We start from the raw sequence: 24,980 nt of genomic DNA on the forward strand, positions 1-24,980 counted from the left end.
ACTGACTTGATTATCACCACTATTAGATTCTCATTAAAAGTTTATGGTCAGGTGCTGAAGAAGTGCTTGAGCAGTTAAGATTACTCACTGCTGGTGCAGCTGACCCAGGTTCAGTCCCTAAAAGCCATGTCAGGCAGCTCAGAACTGTGTGTAACTCCAGCTCCAGGGGAATCTCTTCTGGCCTCCAGTGGCATCTACACACAGACATACACACATACACGTAAATAAAAATGAATCTTGAAAAACATCACGGGCATTTGCTTTAAATAGCTGCTGCTATAAAATACTAGCGGAGGCCATCAGAGGATTTCAGATGGGGTAGATAATGCATGAGAAATTTCGGCAGCTTATCACCAAGTATGAAGGCTCAGTTGTTTCTGTGTTCCAGAAACTTCTGGAAAAGTGAAAACTAGCTTTTTTGACCTTATCCCAAATACTGCATTTGTCATCCTCAATTACCCCTGATCTCCCCTGTTTCCAGATAATGAGAATGGAGGTGTCATGTTTAGCCTTCTCCGTATACATAAGACATTTGACAGCTCTCTTTAATGTCTTCTGACATGTTGTGCTCTCTCTCTCTCTCTTTTCTGGTAAGGACCAGAAGAATTTTGACCCAGTTCAAATTGAGCAGGAGATGCAGTCCAGGCTGCCACTGTGGGAATTCCTTCAGTTCCCTCTACCCCCTCCATGGAACAGCACTAGGAGACTCGCCACCATCCACGAGCTTATGCATTTCTGTACAAATGGTGAGTTCATTGCTTTATATATTCAACTTAACTAATAGTCACGTGTCCCCTTTAAATTGTACCCCCCCCCAAAAAAAAAAACCAAAACAATTTGATCATTGAAAGGCCTTCCAGAGACTGAGGTTTGACAAGTTACAACTCTCTTGCCTTGAACAGAGCTATCACCAGCCATGTGGCAGCTCTGATGTGTAGCGTTCTGCAATTTGAAGTACTGGGTTTTTTTTTCCACTATATTTCCTTAACCACAACACTTCCCTGAGTCCCTGTATCCCACATCCCTACTGGCATCATTTAAGGGTGATGTAATCCATCCTACTTATGAGGAGGAATGGCTCATATATCTATAAAAATATAAAGATGAACAAAAACCTTCCATCCCAAGTTACCATAGTCCCTTCCCCAGAAAAGAAAAAATGAAAAATAAAAAGGCCTCATCACAGAATGAACCCCTTTATGATTGTAGAAAACCACACAAACCACACAGCACAGTGGCATTCCCTGAGGAACGGGAACAGAAAGTCTGAGCAGACGACTTTGCCCCAACTGAGCACTGTCAGTCTGGAGTCTCATATTCTAGTTTCAAGCAGCATAAGTCATTTTAGAATTCTAGAATTATGCTCAATGGAAACTTGAAGCTTTCCTCCTCCTCCTCCTTCTCCTCCTCCTCCTCCTCCTCCTCCTCCTCCTCCTCTTCTGTTTTTGGTTTTGGTTTTTAGTTTTTTGGGGGTTTTTTGTTTTATTTTTGTTGTTGTTGTTGTTTTGTGTGTGTGTGTTTGTTTGTTTCAAGACAGGGTTTCTTTATGTAGCCCCAGCTGTCCTGGAACTTGATCTGTAGACCAAGCTGGCCTTGAACTCACAGAAATCTGCCTACCTCTGCAGGTGTGCACCACCACCACCAAGAAATATCCTTCTTCTATCCAGCCTGAATCAATACATTGGACACATTTGTACTTGTCAATCAGTCTATCTGTGCTGATAATAAAATGCATTATATTCCAGTGTAAAATACAACCACCAAATGATTCTGGGTAGCAGATTAGGAAGTTCCCCAGGAACCTTGTAACTGCACCTCATCATGAGAAACAAAGAGGAAGAACTCTGCCTCTCGCCATCCACTGCCTAAGTGGGCAGCTCTGTTTCCACTCTTCATGTGACAGAGGATGTTGAAGTCTGGACCGTCATCATCTGTTAATTCAGTCAAAGTGGTTAGCCTGGGGCTCTTCCCTAGGTTGCAACATAGTGAGGGTCAAAGAGAACAGAAGAGACCATGAGAGGTAGATTTAAATACATGCCACTCTTGTCGGTGTCCCATATTCAAGTTCCGTGTTAAACTCTCTGCATGTCTTTGCCTCCCAGTTCCTTTCGGGCGCTTTCCAGGATGCTCCTCACCCCTCTTTACAAAGCAGGTTTTTTTTTTTTTTTTTCACAATAGCCATGCCTCTTGCCCATTCTTCACTGAGGACTGATAGGTGGTAGATTGCTTTCTTCTATCTCTTTACCTTGAGTCGCTCCACAATTCTTTGCGGGTCAAAGAGAAGACACAGAAAATATGGGTCACCTGAATTTGACTGTGGTATCCACTTGGTGGATTGTGAGCACTTCCTTGAATCATCCCTGCACAGGAGGGTGGAAAGGAAAGAAAAATGGTGTGATGAGGAGTAATTAAAAATCCCTGTCCAATGTCATCCTGAGATGGACTTCTGAAAGCAGTATTTATAGCCAAAAATTAAATTTCTTTCTTTTTTTTTTTTCAGTACTGATGATTGAATCTAGGACTTGGTACCTGATAGGCAATTTCCCTACCACTGAGCTACACTGCCAGCTACAGAAACTGAAATATGAAGAAAGATATATTGTAGAACCATAAAATCTCCTAACTGAAATGAACTTCAGAATTTACCTAGTCCAAATGTATTTCCAGATAAGAAATCTGAAATCCTGGCAAGCTAAACTATTTGTTCTAGGGTTGTAATAATAGTGTAGATCTGTGATTGAAATTCTGGCCCTTGGATGCTCTCACTAGGGACCTCTCCTTACTAAGCTAAAGGGAAGGCAAACATCATATAAAGCTCGTGTGCCTTCTCTGAGCCATAACTGACCCTAGTCCTAGGGGTAGAGGGATGAAGAGACAGCCCCTTGTCAGCATGCCACTGAAGAGTGAGCAGATCCAAGCTAACCTCTCTCATGAGAGGAAGGGGAGTAGGAGGGAGGGGCCATTACATGAGGGAGGAGGATGCCAGGGGATGAAGGGAGAAGTTGAAGAGAGGAGTGCTGGGGGTGAACATGATCAAAATATATTGCATGCATGTATGACATTCTCATAGTTTTTTTTTAAAGAAAGGGAAGTTATAAATCAGTATTTCTAATGAATGTAGATATTAAACTCATCAAAGAAATACTTGCAAACCAGATTCAACAGCACATCAAAAGACTTGCACACACACATGCACACAGCCAGCACCGTAGTCACACTGTGTGCGCGCACAACATGCACACAAGCACATCAAGAATCCCAGCTCATCTCAGACTACTCTTGGGACTCTGATACAGACTGAACCCTGCAGTCACCCTGCTTCCTTTTCACTTACATCCCACATCCGCCATGGCCCAGTGCCACCCCAGGCTGGTCCACCACAGCACCCCGGGCTCTTTCAATGGCATCCCAACCACCTTATGTGTTTTCACTAGGAGTCTTTTATCCATACAACAGCCAGAACACCTTTCAGAGGTTGTCCATCAGGTCACGTGCCTCCTTTGCTCAATAGCTCCTTAGTGACTGTGTGCTGGATGCAGTGGAATAGGGACAACCAAGCTCTGATAAACTTTGAAGCACAAATATGGAAAGTAACAGTTCTCAAAGGAGGCTTTTTCTGAACCTGAATTTACAGAGAAATCTTCTAAGTGTCATAAACACAAATGACAGGTTTCAAAAGCCATCTGTGCCAAAATAAAATCTTAAATATATGGTATTTGAATCAATACAGTACCATGGAAAGTTCAATCAAGTGAACATGGGTACCAAACACTGATCAAGCCATGAAGTTGTTTGGCTGTATCCCTTGGATTTGTTACATCTTAACTGTGATTTTCTTAGTACTCGGACCCTTTAATATTTGCTGAAGAATTTTGAAGTCTGTATTTTAAGTGAGGTCAGCACCCATCATGGCATGAACCATTGGCACTCCTCAGCTGCCCTTGGATCAGCCCTGTATCATGTACTAATAAGAGACTTCCTCAAGGCAGGGGGCCTGCTCTCTTGCAGAAGTGCTGAGCTGGAATGAAGTAGAACGAGCCTTCAAGGTGTTTACTTTTGAGAGCCTGAAGCTCTCAGAGGTGGACGAGGCAGGACAGCTCAAGCCCGCCGAGGTGGTCAGTCAGACAGACATTGAGAATTTCAACATTCCGTGGGACAACCCTGCCAGGTTTGCTAAGCAGATAAGGCAGAGGTGGATGCACAGGATGAGCACCCAGAAGGCCAAGCCAGTGACAGGTAAGCTGCATGGAAAGGGTGAGGGGCAGCCATTCCGGTACTGTGTCTAATAGATGTTCTTCATCCTGACTAGTCACCGAGAACAAAGACAGGACACTCTTTGTAGACCAGAATTTGTCAAAGGCTGAGCAAGAAGCTGAGAGATACAGAAATTCCCCGGATACCGATCAGCCTGCTGCCAACAGTGTGAAGCCTTCTATTTCTGACACCATGAGACAGCTATCAGAGAAGGAGACCATTGGGTCCATGTGGCCCCAACCAGAGTCCTTGGGTAAGTGAAAGTGTATGTAGACTCTGTTATGCTTAGACACAAAAAGAGAGCGAAGTTCAAAAGGGATCATTTAAATGTAAATGCTTCTTTACTTCATCTGAAAAAAGATTCAATATCTAAGTTAATTGGTTAAGTAAATGTACTGAGTGTGGTTTCTTGGCGCTTCCTTCCCAACTCTGTTTTTCAAAGCATCTCGGTTCACTCTTCCCATAAGCAGCTCAGTACAGTGAACATCATTAAAACTTTCACCATTAGTACTTCATGGTTGCATGGTATAATTACTTTAAAATTACTTGTAATGACCTAACAAATGCCAAGTATAGATAGAGCTTGGCACGAAGCCAGTACTCAGTGGGTGTACCTTCTTACTGCTCTTATTTTAGCTCAGGTTTACTTTAATTTTATCCTTAGGTACAGCCCTGTAAATGGTAGTGTTAGGAGGTACCAAGTACACAGGGTTGAATCTGCATGTGCCTTAGAAACAGCTGTCCTGTGACTGTCTACCTGAAACACAGCTCCTCTATATCCCTGCATATCATTCTCAACATCTACCTACTACCTGATGAAGGGAGTGTGGTCTCCTTCACATGTTTCTAGCATCACATCCTTATCCTAAAGTCTCTTTGCACCTTGTCCCTTTCCCCCATATTATGTGCTATAGCCAAGAGATGTCATAGTTGAGCTATACTTCCTTTATGTCTTGTTAGTATGTCTTGCTACTTTCTGTAATCATTCACATGACCAGTAAGACCTCCATAACACCATAGCTTCTTGGAGGTAGCAAGTATGTTTATTTATGAAATATTAACTTTATCCTGGGCTGTGAAACCAATTGTAGCAAATTTTCACAGGACTAAAATTACACAGAATATAGTCTCATAATACAGTGACATAGTGGACATTAATTGCAAAAAGGAGGTACCATATGACTGAAAACTAGGAAATACACTTACATATCACATCTAGGTGAAAGAAAACCTTACAGTAGGAATCAGGAACTATTTCGAACTGAGAAATAATAAAAAACACTGGGCATAAAAAGGAACTAGGAGTTAGGAACTATTGTAAACTGAGTAATAATTTAAAAAAAACACTGAGCATAAAAATGTATATGACACAGCTGAAGAAGATTATGCTGACACACTGACAGCTTTGAATTAGCACATTCCAGAAAGATCCTGAAAGTTACCTAGTTAAAGTTAAGTTTTGGTGTTTAAGAAAACACCAAAGTGGCTGCTCCATGATAGGGGGTGGAAGGGTATTATGGATAAGAGACAAACAGAAAGCAGACAAGGAGGGAGGCGTAGCACAAATACCAATTAGTCTTGTTTTTTTTTTTTTTTTTTTTTTTTGTTTTGTTTTGTTTTGTTTTGTTTTTCGAGACAGGGTTTCCCTGTGTAGCTTTGCGCCTTTTCCTGGAACTCACTTGGTAGCCCAGGCTGGCCTTGAACTCACAGAGATCTGCCTGGCTCTGCCTCCCGAGTGCTGGGATTAAAGGCGTGCGCCACCATCGCCCGGCACCAATTAGTCTTAATAACAAAAACCAGGAGCCAGATATCAGGGTAAATGCTGAAAGATCAGATAGACAAAGGAGCAAGCCACAGCCACCTCTTAATTCATAACTCCTCAGCCTGAAAGGGGTGAGCTCCAGGCTCCACCCACCTTATATTCCTCTCTCTGCCTAGCCATATCACTTCCTGTTTTCTCCTCCCTAGTGCTGGGACCAAAGGCATGAGATCCCAAGAGCTAGGATTAAAAGTGTGTGCCACCACTGCCTGGCCTCTGTGGCTAACTAGTGGCTAGCTCTGTACTCTGATCTCCAGGCAAGCTTTATTTGTTAGAGCATGAACAAAATATCACCACACAGAGGGATGGAGAAAAGGGGAGAGAGAGAGAGAGACAAACAGAGCTCGGGAGATGAGAGAGAATAACCAGAGACATCTGGAACAGTCCAGAGCAAAGAGAGAAAGAAGTAGACTGGACATGGCCTGGGCTAGGGAAGCAGAGCATGAAAAATCATAGAGGTTATAAAGACAATGAGAGCTGGGAAGAAGGAAGCCCTGAGCTGGAGATGGCCTGGGAGTTTAGGGTAGAGGAGGAGTGTGGGGGCTTTGAAATATATAACTGCTACTTGGAAATAGGGACTGGAGGAGACTGGAGGCCAGCGGGGACTTTGATAAGCACCACAGGCACATGTCAATGGAGAGCCACATATCCCTTCTGCAAGGGGTCAGAGAAATTACTCCTTATAGCAGACAGGCTAGCACCTGCTTCCCAAGTTCCTGAGGGATGCTGGCTTTTATCTAACCACCAGAAATCCTTCCATAGTCCAGGTTGAGCTCATTTCTGGACATATGTGCTTCCTGAGACCTAACCATAGTGATGAGGGAAAAGAAAAAAAGAAAAAAGCCCAAATGAAGTAGCAGAGGAAAACAATGGCACGGAAGTAAATCAGTGGAATAGAAGAACAAAATCACAAAATCTGGCTATCTGAAAAAGGCAAGTTAAATTACCAAATGTTTTATAAGGCTAGTTACAAAAGCAGATGAGAAGGCACAAATAACCCTATCAAGAGTAATACCTTCTCAGAAATAAAAGTCCTGTCAGGGACAAAGAAACAGACTTCACTCAGATCCTGTACAGATTAAAAAGATAGAGAGAGCTGAGCCTGGAGGAGCTGACTGGAACCACATCTACTAGAGCCTGGGGTGAGAAGATCACAGGTCCAAGGACCATCTGGGCTACAGACTGGGTTCAAGGTCACTGTAGGTTCTCCGGGAGACCCTGTCCCAACATTAAAAATGAAAAGAGTCCAGGGGATAAAGTCTGTCGTAGAGTCCTTGCCTGGCATCTGCAAGACCCCAGGTTCAATCCCCACTGCCACAAAACAGAAAGAGAAGGTAAACAGTTTTAGTCTACTAAATTTGAGAATGAAATGGGCAAATTACTGGAAGTTGATAATTTAAAAAAAAAAAAAAAGATCAAACAATAGGAAACCTAAATAGTCTTGTAAGCAATTGATTTAATTGTTTGAAAATCACACTCAGTAGGGCATACCCAGCCTGGAGCTGGTATGTCACTGGCAAATGATACCAAACACTCAGAAAATCGATCATTGTAATCGCAACAAAAATTATTCCAGAAAATAGAAGGTACAATATCCTCCCTTGGTCATTTTGTAAAGTTAGCATAAACGTTACATTCACCAAGATTGTCAGAAGACAAGCAAGCTCATAAGCACAGATATATTCATGGGCATGGTTATAAAATTTTGAGATGAAATATGAGAAAGTCTACCAAGCAGACACCAAACGATAATAGTATCTCCCAACAAAATTACATTGTAAGAGAATCAGAAGGAAAATACGTAATTGTAAAAAAAAAAAAAAAAAAAACCAGTAGGGTTTATTGATTGACATTGGTGAAAAACACAGATCAGTTTATAGATTATAAGTATGAACGGCATTTGAGTTTCTATGGTAACCAATGGAAAAATCCTTAGCAAACTGGCAGTTGCAGGACACTTCCTCCATTTTATGAAAGTGGTTTCTATGGCAATAAACAGTGTACACCACAATGAAAATGTGAGCCCTTTTCCTCCGAGATTGGCCAGGTGTGTACCAGGGGCCCTGTTTTCTGTCCTAGCCAACTCATCAAGAGAAGAAAGTAAGATAAAAGTATGGCTTGAAGAGGGAGAAAAAAATACCAAGTGTCACTGTTGGTAACAATATGTAGAAATCTAAACAATCCCCTACACACACACAAAGTCCAGTCAGAGTTTCAAATGAGGCTGTGGTTGTTAGAGATGCTCACAAGAAGGAGGCCCTGGGACTGTTCTTTATAATTGTTGTACAAAGCAGGCATGCTATGGGCTCTTTTCCCTCTGTGTTGCGGTTCATAATAGTAAAGGATATGTTGAAGATGAGTGTAAGCCCCCCCCCCCAAGCCATAGGAGTTCAATTGGTGTTGACTATGGTCATCCTGACATCGCTCTTATCTGGATGAGGGGAGAAGGAAAGGTCAGAAGTGAGGAGACTTTTGAAAGGCATCCTGCTAGCTGTCAGCAGGGTAGATATGTAAGGGAGAAGACAGAGACGTTGGTGCTGTAGCCCAAGCCATGGCATGGGTCTTCTGTAAATTCCTGCTTTATAGAGACCCTAAACCAATGAGCAAGACGCTATTACTTCAGTTCAACAAATAAGGAGGTCAGAGCAGAGAGGTTTCAACAGCTAGTTCATCCATGGAGACATAGGAACGGGACAGCAGTGCTCTCTACCTCACCTCAGAACAAGGCTTCCTAGCCCTAAACACTCCTCACGATGCTGCCTAAGAGCTTGGCCATATTCAGAATTTCTTTGTTATGTTAGTTCTTATCCCTTATCCTGGTTTTGTTGCCTTGTGTTTCTTCCTTCCCAAGAGTAGATCTGAGAGAGAGAGAGAGAGAGAGAGAGAGAGAGAGAGAGAGAGAGAGAGAGAGAGAGAAGAGAGAGAGAGAGCCAGAATTAGTTAACCCTGGTAACCCTGGTTGTTAGGGCATCTAACATCATGGACACATACATATGATAGAGGTCACTTTGTGTTAACATGGAACCAGAATCAACCGGGAGAGACGGAATACAGAGAGGTGTTTGTTTCACTTTTTCTGATGGCAGCTGGTGTACAGCTTTCTTTCCTCAGGCACCTTTCGCCACCTGGTGGTCAAACCACTCATATGCTACTATGGAGCCCAGTAGAGAGTAGGTAACTCTAAGGCTCCCAATCCTCAGGCTGAAATGCTGTTGTAGACAGCAGGTTCTGGGGCCCCAGCAATTTTGAGGGCTGGTCCCCAGGCCTAAGAGCTCCTCCGTGGTGAATGCAGACCTACACTCAGGAGCCACTGGATCTGAGCAGAGGAGGCAGCTCGCCGTGTGTCTCCATGACTGTTCCTGTAAGAGGAAGTTGTTTGAGCTTCCACCTTCCCCCAACTCTGGTTCCTACTTCAAAAGCAGCCACTTTAATTCCATTTACACAAAGCAGAAATCATCCTATGTTTCCCTGCACAACCGTTTTGGCATCACATGCATTGATATGCCTGTTTCTGGACATGAAGGACTGGATATTTGTGCTTTTCCTAACAAAACCCTGGGTTTCCATCTGAGACTGTTTTGAACTTGACAGGGCCCATTGGATATTTATGAAAAACCTGAGAGTTGATAACCATGAGGCTGTAGGTTTAGATGTGCCCTTTATGCTTGTTGGGTGTTTTTTTAATAAAGTAACTGCTTTGCAGAGGGATCTTGTTATCTCTAAAGTAAAACAGATTAGGAAAGCTGTTTTTCAAAGGGAAGGGAAAGCGTCCATTTCCAGATGTGTCAAAAACTACTGAATCACACTGTCAAAGGATTATGTGGTTGAAATCAGGAATCAGACAGAGAGGAAAAATGGCTTTTATTCTACTGTTAAATAAAGAGTTCGGCTTAGTATTAGAATGCTCTCTCCTTTGAAAAAAAATCATTGGTACATAAGTTTTGAACATACTTTCTAAAGAGTTGGTTTTGTTCCTGGATCTTTAGACACAGAAGGGAGTATCAGATCTCCCGGAAACCTGGCAGGCCACAGGATAGAAGGATTTTTATTCTACAGATTTCATATCAATTGCATCAAAGACACAGGGGACATCATGGTCTATGTAGAATTATAGTTGGCCTGAGTTTTGTCTTCAGCGGATATGTTTATACACATGCTGAACTGAATTGCCTTTAGCATCTTGCTCCAAATCCAAATGGAGCATTCATTCTGTCACCTGAAACAACCTGGGACAAGAGGGAACCAGGGCCAAAGATGGAAGTAACTGTGCCCCTGAGAGAGAGGAACATTAGCTTGTCCTTGGTAGTTATCTCTACCTTCCCTCTTCCCACCCCAGAATCCCATATATGGGCCTCTTTGCAACAAAATGAAAAGGTAAATTGTAGTGATATTTTATTTGTGCACCCCAATAAAGTTTCTCTGGGGATCAGATGAAAAAGCCAGCCAGTACATTAAGCATAGAGGTCAGGCAGTGGTAGCACACACCTTTAATCCTAGCATTTGGGAGGCAGAGATTCATCCAGATCTCTGTGAGTTCAAGGCCACACTGGGAACAGAGCCAGACGTGGTGGCACACGCCTTTAATCCCAGCACTAGTTAATCATAGAGGTCTGGAGGTCTATACAGACAAACAGGATGTGATAGAGCTGGGCAGAAATAGGAAGTGATGAAGCTGGGCGGAGAAAGGAAGTAAGATGGCAGGGCACAGAAAGGCATATAGGAGTGAGTATACAGGAAGTAGCTCTCTCTTGGGCTGAGGATTTCCTAGCAGTAAGAACTTGTGGCTTGGCTTGTTCTCTTCCTCTGATCTCTCAGTTTTCACCCCAATATATGGCTCCGGGTTTTTTATTAATAAGACTGTTTAGCAATTCATCTTACAGAAAATCTTATGCTCACACTCAAATTAACCTTTCATATAGATGTCCTTCCACATTTCTATTTTCTTTATGACTCTACCATCATTTCAATGAAGTTCAATATGTGATATAGATTCACCCCATCCAATCAAAAGAAAAACACATCACTGAATCCCAACCAGGTGCTGGGTGCTTAGGATGCACCGAGGGCATGTTCTTGTTCTTCAGCAACTGAGATCCAAAGCAGAGGGGCAGACCAGGAACAAACAGGATCCCCCACCAATCAATGCCATGATTTAAAATGAAGCATTGTAAGAGGCAGAGGCTCCCGAGAAGGCGACCAGAGTGTGAAATAGACAAATAGCTTAGAGTAAACTGTGGCAGATGGAGGGAAATCCAAGTGTAGGACTGACTGCCCACACACCCACAGCCAACTGGCCAGCCCACCGGAAGTGGGAAGAACAAGGAGGGAGTGGGGCGATGTGTTGGGAGAGTGAGGCTGCAGCAATTTATACACAGCTTTGTGGCCTGTGATTTGCAATCATTCTCAGGCTGGTAAGAAGCCGGCCTGGCTCAGCCATTCAGCAACACCAAAACATATTCCTGTAACACTTAACCTTCTCAAGCACACTCCATTTGTTTCATCTGGGAGGGCAATTACAGTAGGGACTTCATCAGCATTCTCCGTTGTGTCTCTTTTATCCTGATGCTCTTCCTGATGTGCCAATCACCAGCATGGATCTGTTCCTTTCTCCTCCATTCAGATGGCCACTGCTTCCTCGCCAACAGTGTTATCACAGGCCTTATCATCACATAAGTTTACTCTTGTTTGTGGGAGAGCTATGTGCCTCACTCATGTTGATCCATGTCGTGGTGCACTGGAGTCCAACTGCCCGCTTAACTAAAGTCTGTTAAACTCCATCTGTCAATGTGCACGTGCTCATTAAGTAATAAGTCAATCATGAATGGACAGAAGATCTCAACAGAATGGTAGGATGCTATCCCTCTCTAATAGGTGAATTCATTGTTAGTTCTCCCATCCGCAACACCTGCCCTTGCCCCGGTCCGTCTTCTCCCAGGCAAGGCTCACAAAAACCTGCAAAGGCTTTCTAATGGTCGCCAGAGTAAGTGAATGAAAGTAGTGAACCAGTGATTTAGTCTAGCCAGTAGTATACTTACAGTTTGAAGGCAAAGGTGCATTGCAAGAAGCGAGCAATATACAGCCTGAGAGAATGGCCGTTATGATTTAGTGCATATCATATAAGAAGCCGGGTTCTTTTCAAAGAGTTAAGGATAAATTCTAGGTAGGCATTGACTTAGAATTATTGACACAAACACCTCTTTGGAGGCACGAAACAAGCCTCTCAGGAATTACCTTTTCAGCACAGAGACATAGATCATACGGGCAACAAAAAGGCACAGCACCGACCACAGGCAAGAACAAAGCCCAAACACAACTGGATGTTGGTGTCTTTGATTTACAGAGCAGACCATGGACACGGAGATCAAAGAGGAAGCAGCCGCAAAGGATGGTTCTCTTGAAAAGGTAAGGAATTCTTTCCCTAGAAGTGTAGATGACAAGTGGGATGATCTGAGAAAACCCCTGACCAAACTGAGAAATGAGAGAGAGAGAGAGAGAGAGAGAGAGAGAGAGAGAGAGAGAGAGAGAGAGAGAGAGAGAGAGATTCTTAAAAGGAAAATGCTGCTGATGCTGGGGGAAAGGGGTTGTTTAGACATCCCATACCCCTCCATCTGGAGAGAAAGGGGTTAACTTCACTGGCCTCACTAACTTAAGTAGAACTTCCCCGCTCCCTGCCCCTCTCTAGACAGTGTGGCTTGGCAACCTCACAAACACCTGCTGACCATACAGCCCATGTAGAACTAACTCTGTCTTGAAGTGAGTTCAGAAAACCTGCCTATAATTGCTAACAGGACTCCGAAGAGTATAACCTAACAATAAAAATATTTAGGTTATGTTGCACATTTGAAAAAAAAAAAAAAGAGTCAAAGGCGTACTTCTCTCTGGCAGCAGCCCTCCTAAAATGTTGCCATATGGATCTATACATATGCAGATTCCCACAATTAAATGGGGCGCATGGGGGTGAGTCCACAGAGTCTAACAGGGCTCCATTTGGACGCTCACAAATTAGAGCTGAAATTGTGTTCCAGCTTTTGTTTTGTTTTGTTTTGTTTTTTTAAAGAAACCCAAGAAGATGGTGGTGGAAGCTAATCTGGAGGACATAAAGAAAACACAGCAGCGCAGTTTAACTGACTGGAGCTTTACTGAACATTTTCAGCCCAAAGTCCTGCTTCAGGTATTTATGGGCTGTGATTCTCCAGGAGACGCGTGTGGATAGGTCTGGAGAGCTGGGCTATAACCATGAACAGTTCACTTCTGGGTCACTCTCTCAGATCGAGCTCAACTCACTATTCCCATTGACTTCGGCTATAAAATGAGTTTGTTCCTGCACTGAGCCATGAACTCCCAGGAAATGCTCCAAACGTTTGAAAGTACACTTTCAAAGAGAGGCTGTTTCCATGAAGATTGTTTTGAGTGTTTGCTAGAAAAAAAAAAAAAAAAAGCTGGGCTTTACCAGGAAGCAACACCATTATCCCCCAGCCCCATAGTGCCTTTCCATTCTATTTAGACTTCATTATGTTCCATGGTGTTTTCTGTTTGGATGAGCAGGTGAATGGTAGCTGTGATGGCTGACAGTTGCTGTGCTAAGTGCTGGGTGCTGGGCCATAGCTGCTGTGTATAAGTGTATTCCTCGGAATATGCCTATGACACAGAAACTGTTAAATCGTAGAAATTGAGGCACCGTGACCAAAAGTCTGTCGCTAATTGAGAAAGAGGAAAAAAAAAAGAACTAAGAAAGAAAATTTGTTCCCCCATCCCAAAACATGCTTTTAACTGCTATGGAAAATAGTAAGAAAACACATGCTGGTTTTAAATTGTATAAAACCTGTACTCTGTATGATTTGTCTTTCTAATTTGAGTCTCATTTTGATCAGATTTACATCCCACGTATTTTTTAAGCCAGAAGAATCCACAGAGCCATGTTCTGAAAGGAATAGCAATTTCCCAACCCCATCGATGGTAAAGAAAAATGGTCCTCCACAGAAAAGAGAGTAATTCAGCAGGAAAGAAGACAGGCACACGGCGCTCTGCGTGTAGCTGTACGGGCCAAACACACCGGGTTTCAAAGACTTGGCATGAAATAATGATATATCTCGTTCATAATTTTTATATCTACTACATGTTGAAATGATAACATTTCATATACTGAGTGAAACAAAATATATCCTTGCCATTGATTTTTACCTGCCTCAGCTTTTAAAATGTAGCAACCATAAAATTTAGAATTACATATGCAGCCCACATTTGTGACTTGTGTTTGCGATTTAGACATTTACATAATTTCTGGTTTCTCTCCAGTGCGCTCCTCCTTCCCTAGTGGCTAGGGTCCTCTGTTCTTAAACCCCTTGACCCACATTCTGTGGGCTACCACCCTCTTTTCTGCTGCCGCAGGGCACAGGCAATAGCCTGGTAGAAGGTTGCCCACTTCTACAAGGTTACAAGGGTACCTGTACAAGGTACAAGGTGAGGTCTAACTATGTCAGTTTTAATTGACCACAGTACTCACATCCTATTAAAACGTCCTTCTAAGTATCAGACTGCTTTGATTCTCACTCTGGTCTTCCCTATAATTCGAGTATTTCATCCACTTGATGAGAACTCCAAGTGACCTGTAGTAACCTTAATCCAACTGCAGAAGAAAGTTTTGTCCATCAAGTTCATTTGTGTGTTCCTGGAACAGTGCTGGCACTTAGTCCCGTTTTTTTGCCGATTGGTTTTGCGGTGGTGGTGGTGGTGGTGGTGGTGGTAGTGGTTGGTTGGTTGGTTGGTTGGTTGGTTGTTTGGTTGTGTTGCTGGTGATCAACCCCCTTGCTTATGTTAAACAAACACTCCACACTGAGTCACAGCAGCATCCCCACACTCAGTCATCATGAACTACATGAGATCAACAATGTCAACATGTAGAAGGCAAACACCAATTCATAAAAAGGAAAGGTAATATGAACACTTTTCAAATGTTGACTGAGAGTCAGTCACGGCTCTGGTGATCTTACCCAACAGCCAGCAAGGATGGCAGAGCTCCCTAATCCAACAGGAGGAGGGGCGCATGTTCACTATAAGCAAACACTTGTTTCCTGGGTTTATTGTCTCATTGTATTTGCCTTTCAAGAACAGTAGGTGAGAAATGGGTAGTGCCTCAGAAAACAGAAGTGTTTACATGGCACTCCATCAAGACACTCATACAGGGGACTAGACTGGGGAATAAATGGATTATTTTGAGTCTATTACCAGTATAGAAATGAAGGCAAAACTGTAACAACCCTTTCCTGACATGCTAGCAGTTCCCTGAGGTCATCCTCATGGCAGAGCACACACACTGCCTACAGCAGATTGGTATTGAAAACACAAACAAACACCCACTGCTATTCACTTCCTGTTCCTGTGGGCAATTTCCTACAGTTGACTGTCATTGAGAAGGAAGAAAGACCAAGCAGCTATGCCTTGGTGCCCTCTGCTAGTGGCTGTCATTGCAGTGCAGGCTGAGGGTGTTATATTTTAAAACAAGGCAGAGGAGGAAGGCAAATTGTATTGGCACCTGTCAGAAAGACCACTCACCTCAGTTCACTGTAACATAGTTATACACAGAGGGCACACCATGAGGAAGAGAAAAGTCAGAGCTGGAAGGTAGCTGGCCTGAACTCTGGCACCAGAACCTACAAACCTTGTTCTTGGAAAGTCCCTTATCATACTGGCAAATGAGACCTGGTGTTTAGAAACAGGAAAAAAATGATCGCTATTACCTTCGTCTGCTCAGGCTGTCATAAAAAAATACTTCAGGCTAGGTAGCTTAAATAACGCAAGCATGTCATCTCAAAGCTTGGGAGGTAGGAGAACAAACTCCAAGCGTGCTTGGTTCCTGATGAGGGCTCGCTTCCTGGCTTGCACATGATGAGTTATCCATGGCAGAGAAAGAGGCAAGAAAGCTCCAGTGTCTCAGATCATAAGGACCCAAATCCTATCTCGGGAACTGCACTTTCATAACATTCCCATAGACCTCCAAATATTATCACACTAGAAGATGGGGTGTCGGGTTGTGAACTTGGAGGTCATGCACAGCCTAGTTTATGATGCTTACTTTGCCTGCAATATTTAATGATGCTAAAAATGAAGTGATCTATATGGAGGCAAAGAACCCTATTAGATAAAGAACTGACTTATTAGACGGGTGGTGGTGGCACAAGCCTTTAATCCCAGCACTCGGGAGGCAGAGGCAGGGGGATCTCTGAGTTCAAGGCCACCCTGGTCTACAGAGTAAGTTTCAGGACAGCCTGGGCTACACATAGAAATCTGTCTCAAAACAACCAAAAGTAGGGAGTGGGGGATAACTGACTGATTGCTATCTACTAACACTTGTGGAGAACACTTAGCAAGTATCTCCACCCTTGGAAGCTACTATTTGTTTTTCTACATGAGTTATTGAAAGGCTCATAAAATGCACTATATTTTATGATCTTATTTTTTGGTAATTAGGAATGAATCCACAGGAAAGTTGGCCAACGACATAGAAATGAGTGGCAGGAAGTAGGGGACAGACATGTTGCTCTAGCAGTAGGCTCTTCTGGGGATAAGATAACTGAACAATACAATTATTTTATCTTCAGGTTCTTCAGGAAGCCCATCAGCAATATCGCTGTGTTGATTCTTATTACCACACACAGGACAATTCTTTACTTCTGGTGTTTCATAATCCAATGAATATGCAGCGTCTGCACTGTGAATACTGGAATATTGCTCTTCACTCTAACGTCGGATTCAGGTGACTTAGATAATTTCATTAGTTAAACAGTGGCTGAGTTAGCCTCTTAGGTTTTGACTCCGGCCTTTGTGGTTCAACTCAATGAAAGCATATATGTAGTGCTATAGATTCAATTTAGCTCCTCAGATCAATATGTACTATGTGCTATGCACTGTGCGAGGTATTGACACTTTACCATCAAGAGTGAGCATCACTCTTGCCCTCATGGAACCGAATGGAGATGCTATTAAAGCATTTTCTATTCATTTCAACTGTAGCAAGATGGGCTCTGAGACACTAAAGTAGTAACTTCAAAAATTTGATTTTTTGTTAACTCTAATTGGTCTGGAAAAGATTCAAGGGTAGAGCAATAGATACTAGCACATGAAGCAGGCAAGTTCCCAGAAAATGGAGATCTAAGAGTCACTGGTTCTTTTTCATTCTCAGTAGTTTTTTTGTTTGTTTGTTTCGACTTTTCATTTGTTTGTTCCCATAGAATGTGGCTCTCTCTCCTTACTAATAGCCAGGACATCTTGTTATCTCAATGCCATTTAATGTGCACTCAGTACTTACTGTATGTATAACAAAGATATAATCCTAAGGAAAACAAAGAGAAAAGAAATGGACCTGAGGGACAACTGGGGGAACAGACTGCCATAAACACTTTCATCTGAAGGTTATAAGATGATTGAATTCAGGTGTGTAGTAGGTGTATTTGAAGTATTAATCTGTATTGTTCCTTGTTTTTCATTGCCTATATTTATGTTTCATGTCTTTCTTTCTTGGCATTACTTGATTACTAGACCTTCAGGGTAACTCTGAGAGCATTCCCTCCAGTGTAACTCTGAGAGCATTCCCTCCAGTGTAACTCTGAGACCATTTCCTCCAGTGTAACTCTGAGACCATTCCCTCCAGTGTAACTCTGAGACCATTCCCTCCAGTGTAACTCTGAGACCATTCCCTCCAGTGTAACTCTGAGACCATTCCCTCCAGTGTAACTCTGAGAGCATTCCCTCCAGTGTAACTCTGAGACCATTCCCTCCAGTGTAACTCTGGGACCATTCCCTCCAGTGTAACTATGAGACCATTCCCTCCAGTGTAACTCTGAGACCATTCCCTCCAGGTTAACTATGAGAGCATTCCCTCCAGTGTAACTCTGAGACCATTCCCTCCAGTGTAACTCTGAGACCATTCCCTCCAGTGTGACTCTGAGACCATTCCCTCCAGTGTAACTCTGAGACCATTCCCTCCAGTGTGACTCTGAGAGAACATCCCTTCCAGTGTAACTCTGAGACCATTCCCTCCAGGTTAACTATGAGAGAGCATTCTCATATTGCTACATGGGATAAAGGAAATATTTTAATTTTTGTAATTATCCTTTATCAGGTTAAAAATGTTACTACTTTCCTATGACATGGCAAATACTCATATTTTTCCTTTAATCGGTGAAACTGCTGAATTTTGCCAGCAGCTGTTTTAGTGTTAAAGGGATTCTCATATCTATGCAGAACTCTGTGCACTGTGTCTCTTTGGTAATGGACTTCCTAGGAAATCTGTAGCTTTGAAGTGAACAAGATTCAGCTGTTTTCCCTTTTAATGTTCTTATTTTACTTTGATATACAAGTTATAGAATTCTCATAAGGTAACTGGGGATAGTTTCCTGTTTATTTCCACTTTTTATGTTTTGAAAGAGTTGTATAAGATTGAGATATACATTTTTTTGATGGTTGGTACAACTTGAAAATAAATCAGCTACACCTGTAGAGATGTTTAAGTACTGATCCAAAGTCTGTCATAGTCACTAGACCCTGAAGATCTTCTATTTTATTTTTATTACTTTTAAATTAGATTTTAAAAGTTGGGCATGGTGGCTTATGCCTGTAACCCCAGTTCTTGAGAGGTTGAGTCAGAAGGATTGTCTTGAGTTCCTGGGAAGCCTGGTCTACCTAGCAAGACCTTGACTCAAAGTTAAAAGACAAATTCATTAATAATAACAACTATCCTTACAAAAACTAATTAATGGTTAAACTCTATAGAAGTATGTAGTGACATCAGTAATATAAATGTGGATAATGAAAAAGAAAAATTTAATATGTGACCAAGGTAAGGCTTTTGTCAACTTAAAATACTTTGTTGCACATGGAGGATATTTTGAGTGAGCTTTGTATTAACCAGAAAGCAAAACCTAAAAATAACAGAAAACACAAAAAAAAGGTAAGCAGTTAGCAAAGCAGAAGAGTTCACAAACTCATGGCAACAGAAATGAATGAAGAACTTCTGAAAAAAAATGCATAAAATAACAATAGTTAACCCTTTCATATCAGTACTAAATATAAAGGGATCAGTTATCCATTCAAGAGGCATGGAGGGGATGGATAGTGATAAAATCACTACATATTGCTATAAACAGCCCACTTTACATTTACAGACCTAATGTGAAGGGACAGAAACGTGTACGCCATGAAAATGGCAATTGAAGACATAAGAGGTGTTTATACCTTTATTAGATAATATATTCATTAAACAAAAAACTTTTAAGTGATGAACAATTTCACACTCTTTGAACTAATGCTGGAAGTGCTACCCAGAACAAACTGGCAAAGGAAAGAAACAGAGGACACCCAAATCAGACAAGGAAAAAACAATTTATTCTGTTCATAGATGACATAATCTTTGTTTTTGGTTTTTGTTTGTTTGTTGGTTGGTTGGTTGGTTTTTTTGTTTTTTGTTTTGTTTTTTTTCGAGACAGGGTTTCTCTGTGTAGCTTTGCACCTTTCCTGGAACTCAATCTGTAGCCCAGGCTGGCCTCAAACTCACAGAGATTTGCCTGCCTCTGCTGAGTGCTGGGATTAAAGATGTGTGCCACCACTGCCCGGCTAGATGACATAATCTTATGAATAGAAAACCTTAAAGACCACACACGTGCGCACACATACACACACACACACACACACACACACACACACACACACACACACACCTGCTGTTAGAGCTGCTAATGAATTTAGAAACATTTTAAGATACAAAGCACATAGAAGTTAGTTGTGTTTTGATACATTGACAAAGAGCATCTAGGAAAGAATATAAGAAAGCAAACCCTTTTAATAACACCAATAAGATTAAAATAAATATAAGTAAGGAGTGAAATATCTATACACTGAAACTATTAAACCCAGATGAGTAAAAAGGATATTCTGTAGCCCTGGGTTGGAAGAATTAATTGTTAAAATATCTTTGCTACCCAAAATGAGTTACAGACTTATTTTAGTCCTATCAAAATTATAGTGTTGGAGCTCGAGAGAGAGCACAGTGGTTAAGGTTCAGAGCACTTGTTGCTCTTGCAGGGGATGCAGGTTCAGTTCCTGGCACCCACATGGTAGCTTTTAACTATTCGTGACTCCAGTTCCGGGGAAGCCAATACCCTCTTCTGACCTCTGTGGGATCCTGCAGGTATGTTGTGTATATACATATACTCACACACACATAAAATTAAACAAATAAATATAAAAGTATGGTGTCATTTTGTATATAAAATGTTATTTTATATAAAACACATTAAACAATCCTAAAATTCATAAAAGATGAGCATAGAAATTGTGTAAGTTTTAAGTTCTTTCTAAATAAATCCTCTATTCAGGCTTCCTAATTCATCATTAAATTTGGGTAATTTACATTTTCCTTATGACTAGTATATATAGCCATAGATTTAAAAAGAGTCTGCTCACAGTAAATAATCATTTCTTAAAGGGATATAGTAATATCTGTCTTTAAAATAATGAATTTGTGTGTTCTTTCTTTTCTTACAAGCAGAGTATGTGTATAGAACTTTATTTTTTTTCCAAGACAGAGTTTCTATGTAGTTTTGGTGCCTGTCCTGGATCTTGCTCTGTAGACCAAGCTGGCCTTGAACTCACAGAGATACACCTGGCTATTCCTCCCAAGTATGGGGATTAAAGGTGTGTGCCACTGCTGCCCAGCCTTAAAACTTCATTTTTAAATCTGTGTTCTCAGATGTATCATTCTTAGTTGATTGTAACTGTTAACAATATGGATAAAATGTCCATATTGTACAGGGCTACATTAGTGGGAAATTACGTTAAGCTAATGAAGGGGCACTTTGCCCTGTAGCAAGAATTCTCTTTGGTCAGCACCTCAGGCATAGAATAGCTATCCACAAAAGTCACCAGAAATGAGAGCTTCTAAACTTCTACCCATCTGCTACCCTGACATTCTTCTATGCCATTTTGTTTTATGGTTGCATCCTTTCAAATAATAGCCTGGATTTTTAGTCCAAGATTCTGACTCTTAAGGGATTTTAGTATGAATTAGCATTGACAGTTTTAGGGCTATTACAAAGAATCTAATCTGTGTGTAAGCCCTTTGAGGTGCACATATGTCCATCTTGTTCCCCAAACTACAGTAATGGCCATGTCCAGCCTCACCAGATGCAGGTGGCCAAGCTCCACCCTACAAGAAAAAAAGCCCAAGATCAGGCCACAAAATCCCACCAGTCCCAGGCCACCCTGGAAAGCACCTCCCCCACCCCAAGAAACTCTAAATAAAGCCTGCCTCCTACTTAGTTCTCTGCTGCTTCTCTCTGGGGCAGAGGCAGCCACTATCTTGTGTCTTACCCAATAAATCTCTCATGTAAGGCTTGTTGTGTGGTGTGACTTTGAGGCATTTCTTGGCTCCTGACTGTCAGGATACCTTTCCCCTCATGTCACATGTCCACCGTGTGCTTTTATTTTCATTAATAATGTGCTTTTATTCTAACTATTTAATTCTACAAATATATTTGTCTTAGTATTGATCCCTTTCTTCTTGGTAGATGGAATTTTCTTAGTTACTTCTTAGGTATGCTTTTTTAAAGATATAATTCGATTTACATTCTTTTAGAAATTATACTTGCTCATTTAAATCATGCATTAATTATTTTGTATGACATCTGGAGTTACTAAGTACTAATACCATTTCATTACAATGCTAAAAACATAAATGCAGTCGTTTTCACTCCTAACAAGCTGTCTTAGTTTGAGTTGTATTGCTGTGATGAGACACCATGACAAGGCAACTTATAAAAGGAAGTATTTAACTGGGGGCTTGCTTATAATTTTAGAGGGTTAGTCCATGACCATCATGGCAGGAGGTACAGGCATGACACTGGAGTTGAGAACTTTACATCTTGATCCATAGGCAACAGAGAGAGACTGGGCCTGACATGAGCTTTTGAAACCTCAATGCTGCCCATTCCCAGTAACATACTTCCTCCAACAAGGCCATGCCTCCTAATCCTTCTCAAACAGTTCCACTCCCTGGTGACTAAGCTTTCACATCTATAAGCCCATGGAGACCATTCTTTCTCTTCTAGTGCTTTCTGTAGGGCTGGATTTGTGGATAAGTATTGTTTAAATCTGGTTTTGTCTTGGAATGTCTTGTTCACTCCATCTATGATGACTGAAAGTTTTTCTGGGTTTATTAGTCTATGCTGGTACCCATGCTCTCTTAGCATCTGCATTACATCTGTCCAGGTCCTTTGGGCTTTCCAAGTCTCCATTGAGAAATCGGGTGTTATTCTGATGGGTTTGCCTTTATAAGTCACTTGGCCTTTTTCCTCTGCTGCTCTTAATATTCTTTCTTTATTCTGTATGTTAAGTTGTTTAATTATTATGTGGCAAGGGGAGCTTTTGGGGGGACCTAGTCTGTTTGGTGTTCTCTAGGCTTCTTGTATCTTCATAGGCATTTCCTTCTTTAAGTTGGGAAAGTTTTCTTCTATGATCTTGTTGAATATATTTTCTGTGCCTTTGAGTTGGTATTCTCCTCTATCCCTATTATTCTTAGGTTTGGTCTTTTCATGGTGTCCCAGTTTTTTTGGACATTTTGTGTTATGACTTTTTGGCATTGGTATTTTCTTTGACTGATGAATCCATTTCCTCTATTGTATCCTCTACACCAGAGATCCTCTCTTCCATCTTTGTATTCTGTTGATTATGCTTGCATCTGTGTTTCCTGTTCATTTACTAGATTTTCTGTTTCCAGCATTCCCTCTGTTTGTGTCTTCTTCATTGTTTCTATTTCTCTTTTCAGGTCTTGAACTGTTTCTCTCACCTGTTTCATTGCTTTTTCATGCTTTTCTTTAAGGGATTTATTGGTTTCTTCCACTTTTTTATTTGTCTTTTCCTCTAGTTCTTTATAGATTTCTTCCCATTTTTTTGTTTTACTTTTTCTCATTTTCTTTATTGATTTCCTCCACTTTTTTTGTTTATCTTTTCCTCAATTTCATTTTTCATTTTTTCTTGAAAGACCTCTAGCTTCTTCATGATGCTATTCTTAAGGTTGCTTTCTTCTGCTTCTTCTACTTTGTGATGTTCAGGTCTTGCTGTTGGAGGAAGGCTAGGTTCTGGTAATGCTGTATTGCTCTTTATGTTGTTGTATGTGCTTCTGCCTTGACGTCTGCCCATCTCCTCATCTAATAGGTATAAGAGGTGCCTGTGTCTGAGCGAGTTGCTGTTGGTCCACACTGTGTTTGTTGTGTCTGTATCTCAGGGGGCCCTTCTGGGTCCAATCTTAGCTCTTGGTCTGATTGGAGCAGGCAGCTCCTGTGTCTCAGGGATCAGGGAGCTGCTCTTGGTCAATGCAAGCTAGTTGATTCTGTGACTCACAGATTCATTCTTGGTCTTATCAGGGCTCTTGGTCCAGTCAGAGCTGACAGATTCTGCATTTCAGGAAGCCTCTCTTGGTCCAATAAGAAGTGGCAGATTCAACTTCTCAGAAAGCCACTCTTGGTCTAATCAGGGCTGACAGATTCCCTGTCTCCTGAGTTTATTCTTGGTCCAATGACAGCTCTTTCTCCAATGAGAACTCTCTCTTTTTCTGGGGGGGGGGCTTTCTGGGCCCGATGGGAGCTCTCTGGGCCAGATGGGAGCTCTCTGGGTAAGATGAGAGCTCTGGGCTGGGTGGAAGCTGGAGGTTGGTCTCCAAGTCTCAGGAAGTGGCAGGGGTCTTGGGCGGATGGGTGTGGGAGCAGGACGTGTAGATTGCAGGGTCTGTTGGGGGGATCTTGGAGAAAGAGAACCTTCCCGTGGGAGCCCTGCCCGCTGGCCGGCAACTGGGGCTGAGTTGGGTGGGTGTTCCCCAGGAATGGCTGGGGCCCTGGGATGGTACCTAGGGGCAGGTATGAACCCAGTCACTCACCTCTGGGCTGGATGGGAGCTGGGGGTTGGTCTCCCATTCATTCTCAAATAACCACATATTCCTATTTTGAAATTATCTAGAAATATTGTTTCTATTTGTAAAATGACAGTTTTCAATGAGAAGCACAGCTCTTTACATTTATAATTTAAATGATAAGCTAAATTGCCTTGACCTTTATATTTGTATCCAATGTTGGCATCTTTACTTTTTAAAATATGACTAGAATACACTTGGGAGTAATTAATTGACCAAATATCTATGGGTCATAAAGTCCATGAAGCATTGTTTGCTCATCCTCTTCTGAATACTGCTCTGGCTTTGTCTGAGCCTATATCCCCTTGTTGCCAAACACTAGTAAGAATTCTGTTCTTTTTTTCTTTTTGAGTGTGTGCATGTTCATCTGAATGAATGGGGCATGCAAGTTTCCATGTATTTGAATTCCTGTGCATGTGGAAGCCAGAGGTCAACCAGGGGTTTCATTCCTTAGGCACCTTTCCTCGGGTACCATGCACCTGGTATTTATTGGTTCGTTGGTTGTTTGGCTGTTCCGTTTGTTGAGACTGGGCCTTTCACTGGCGTGTGTCTGAATGACAGGCACTCACTGGCTGTTGGGACACCCAGTAGTCCCCTCCTTCTGCCTCTCTGGACTGGGATTGTAGGTGTCTCTGTCTCCACACTTGGCTTTTTTACATGAGTTCTGGAGATCAGCCAGAGTCTCCTCAGCTCTCAAGAACTTTACTTCTTAATTTGAAATAGTCATTGAATGGTACTAAATCTAAGAATGAGATCATCTAGCTTACAAATAAACAAAAAGGCTCAGTCTATTTGATGACTTGAGAGTAAATTTTAAATGTACAAGGGTAGAACAGAAAGACTAGTTAGAGGCTAGTGCAGCAATCCTAAGAAGAAATGAGTGAATTAGGCCAGAACAATGACTGGGAAGGAAAAAAGAGAACAGATTTTGAAGCTATTATAAATACAGTC

General features: G+C 41.8%; 1 protein-coding gene across 1 annotated transcript in view; it reads left to right on the forward strand.

Moving 5' to 3' along the window:
- The window catches only part of Spag17 (sperm associated antigen 17), a 244,861-nt gene that overhangs the window by 121,850 nt on the left and 98,031 nt on the right, over positions 1-24,980 (forward strand). Inside the window, 6 exon segments of the mRNA XM_037206932.1 lie at positions 596-746; positions 4,009-4,236; positions 4,310-4,507; positions 12,414-12,475; positions 13,131-13,244; positions 16,672-16,826. Of these exon segments, the coding sequence (XP_037062827.1) occupies positions 596-746; positions 4,009-4,236; positions 4,310-4,507; positions 12,414-12,475; positions 13,131-13,244; positions 16,672-16,826 (908 nt within the window).

The sequence above is a fragment of the Peromyscus leucopus genome, chromosome 6, assembly GCF_004664715.2.
Source record: "Peromyscus leucopus breed LL Stock chromosome 6, UCI_PerLeu_2.1, whole genome shotgun sequence".
NCBI classification, from domain to species: Eukaryota; Metazoa; Chordata; class Mammalia; order Rodentia; family Cricetidae; genus Peromyscus; species Peromyscus leucopus.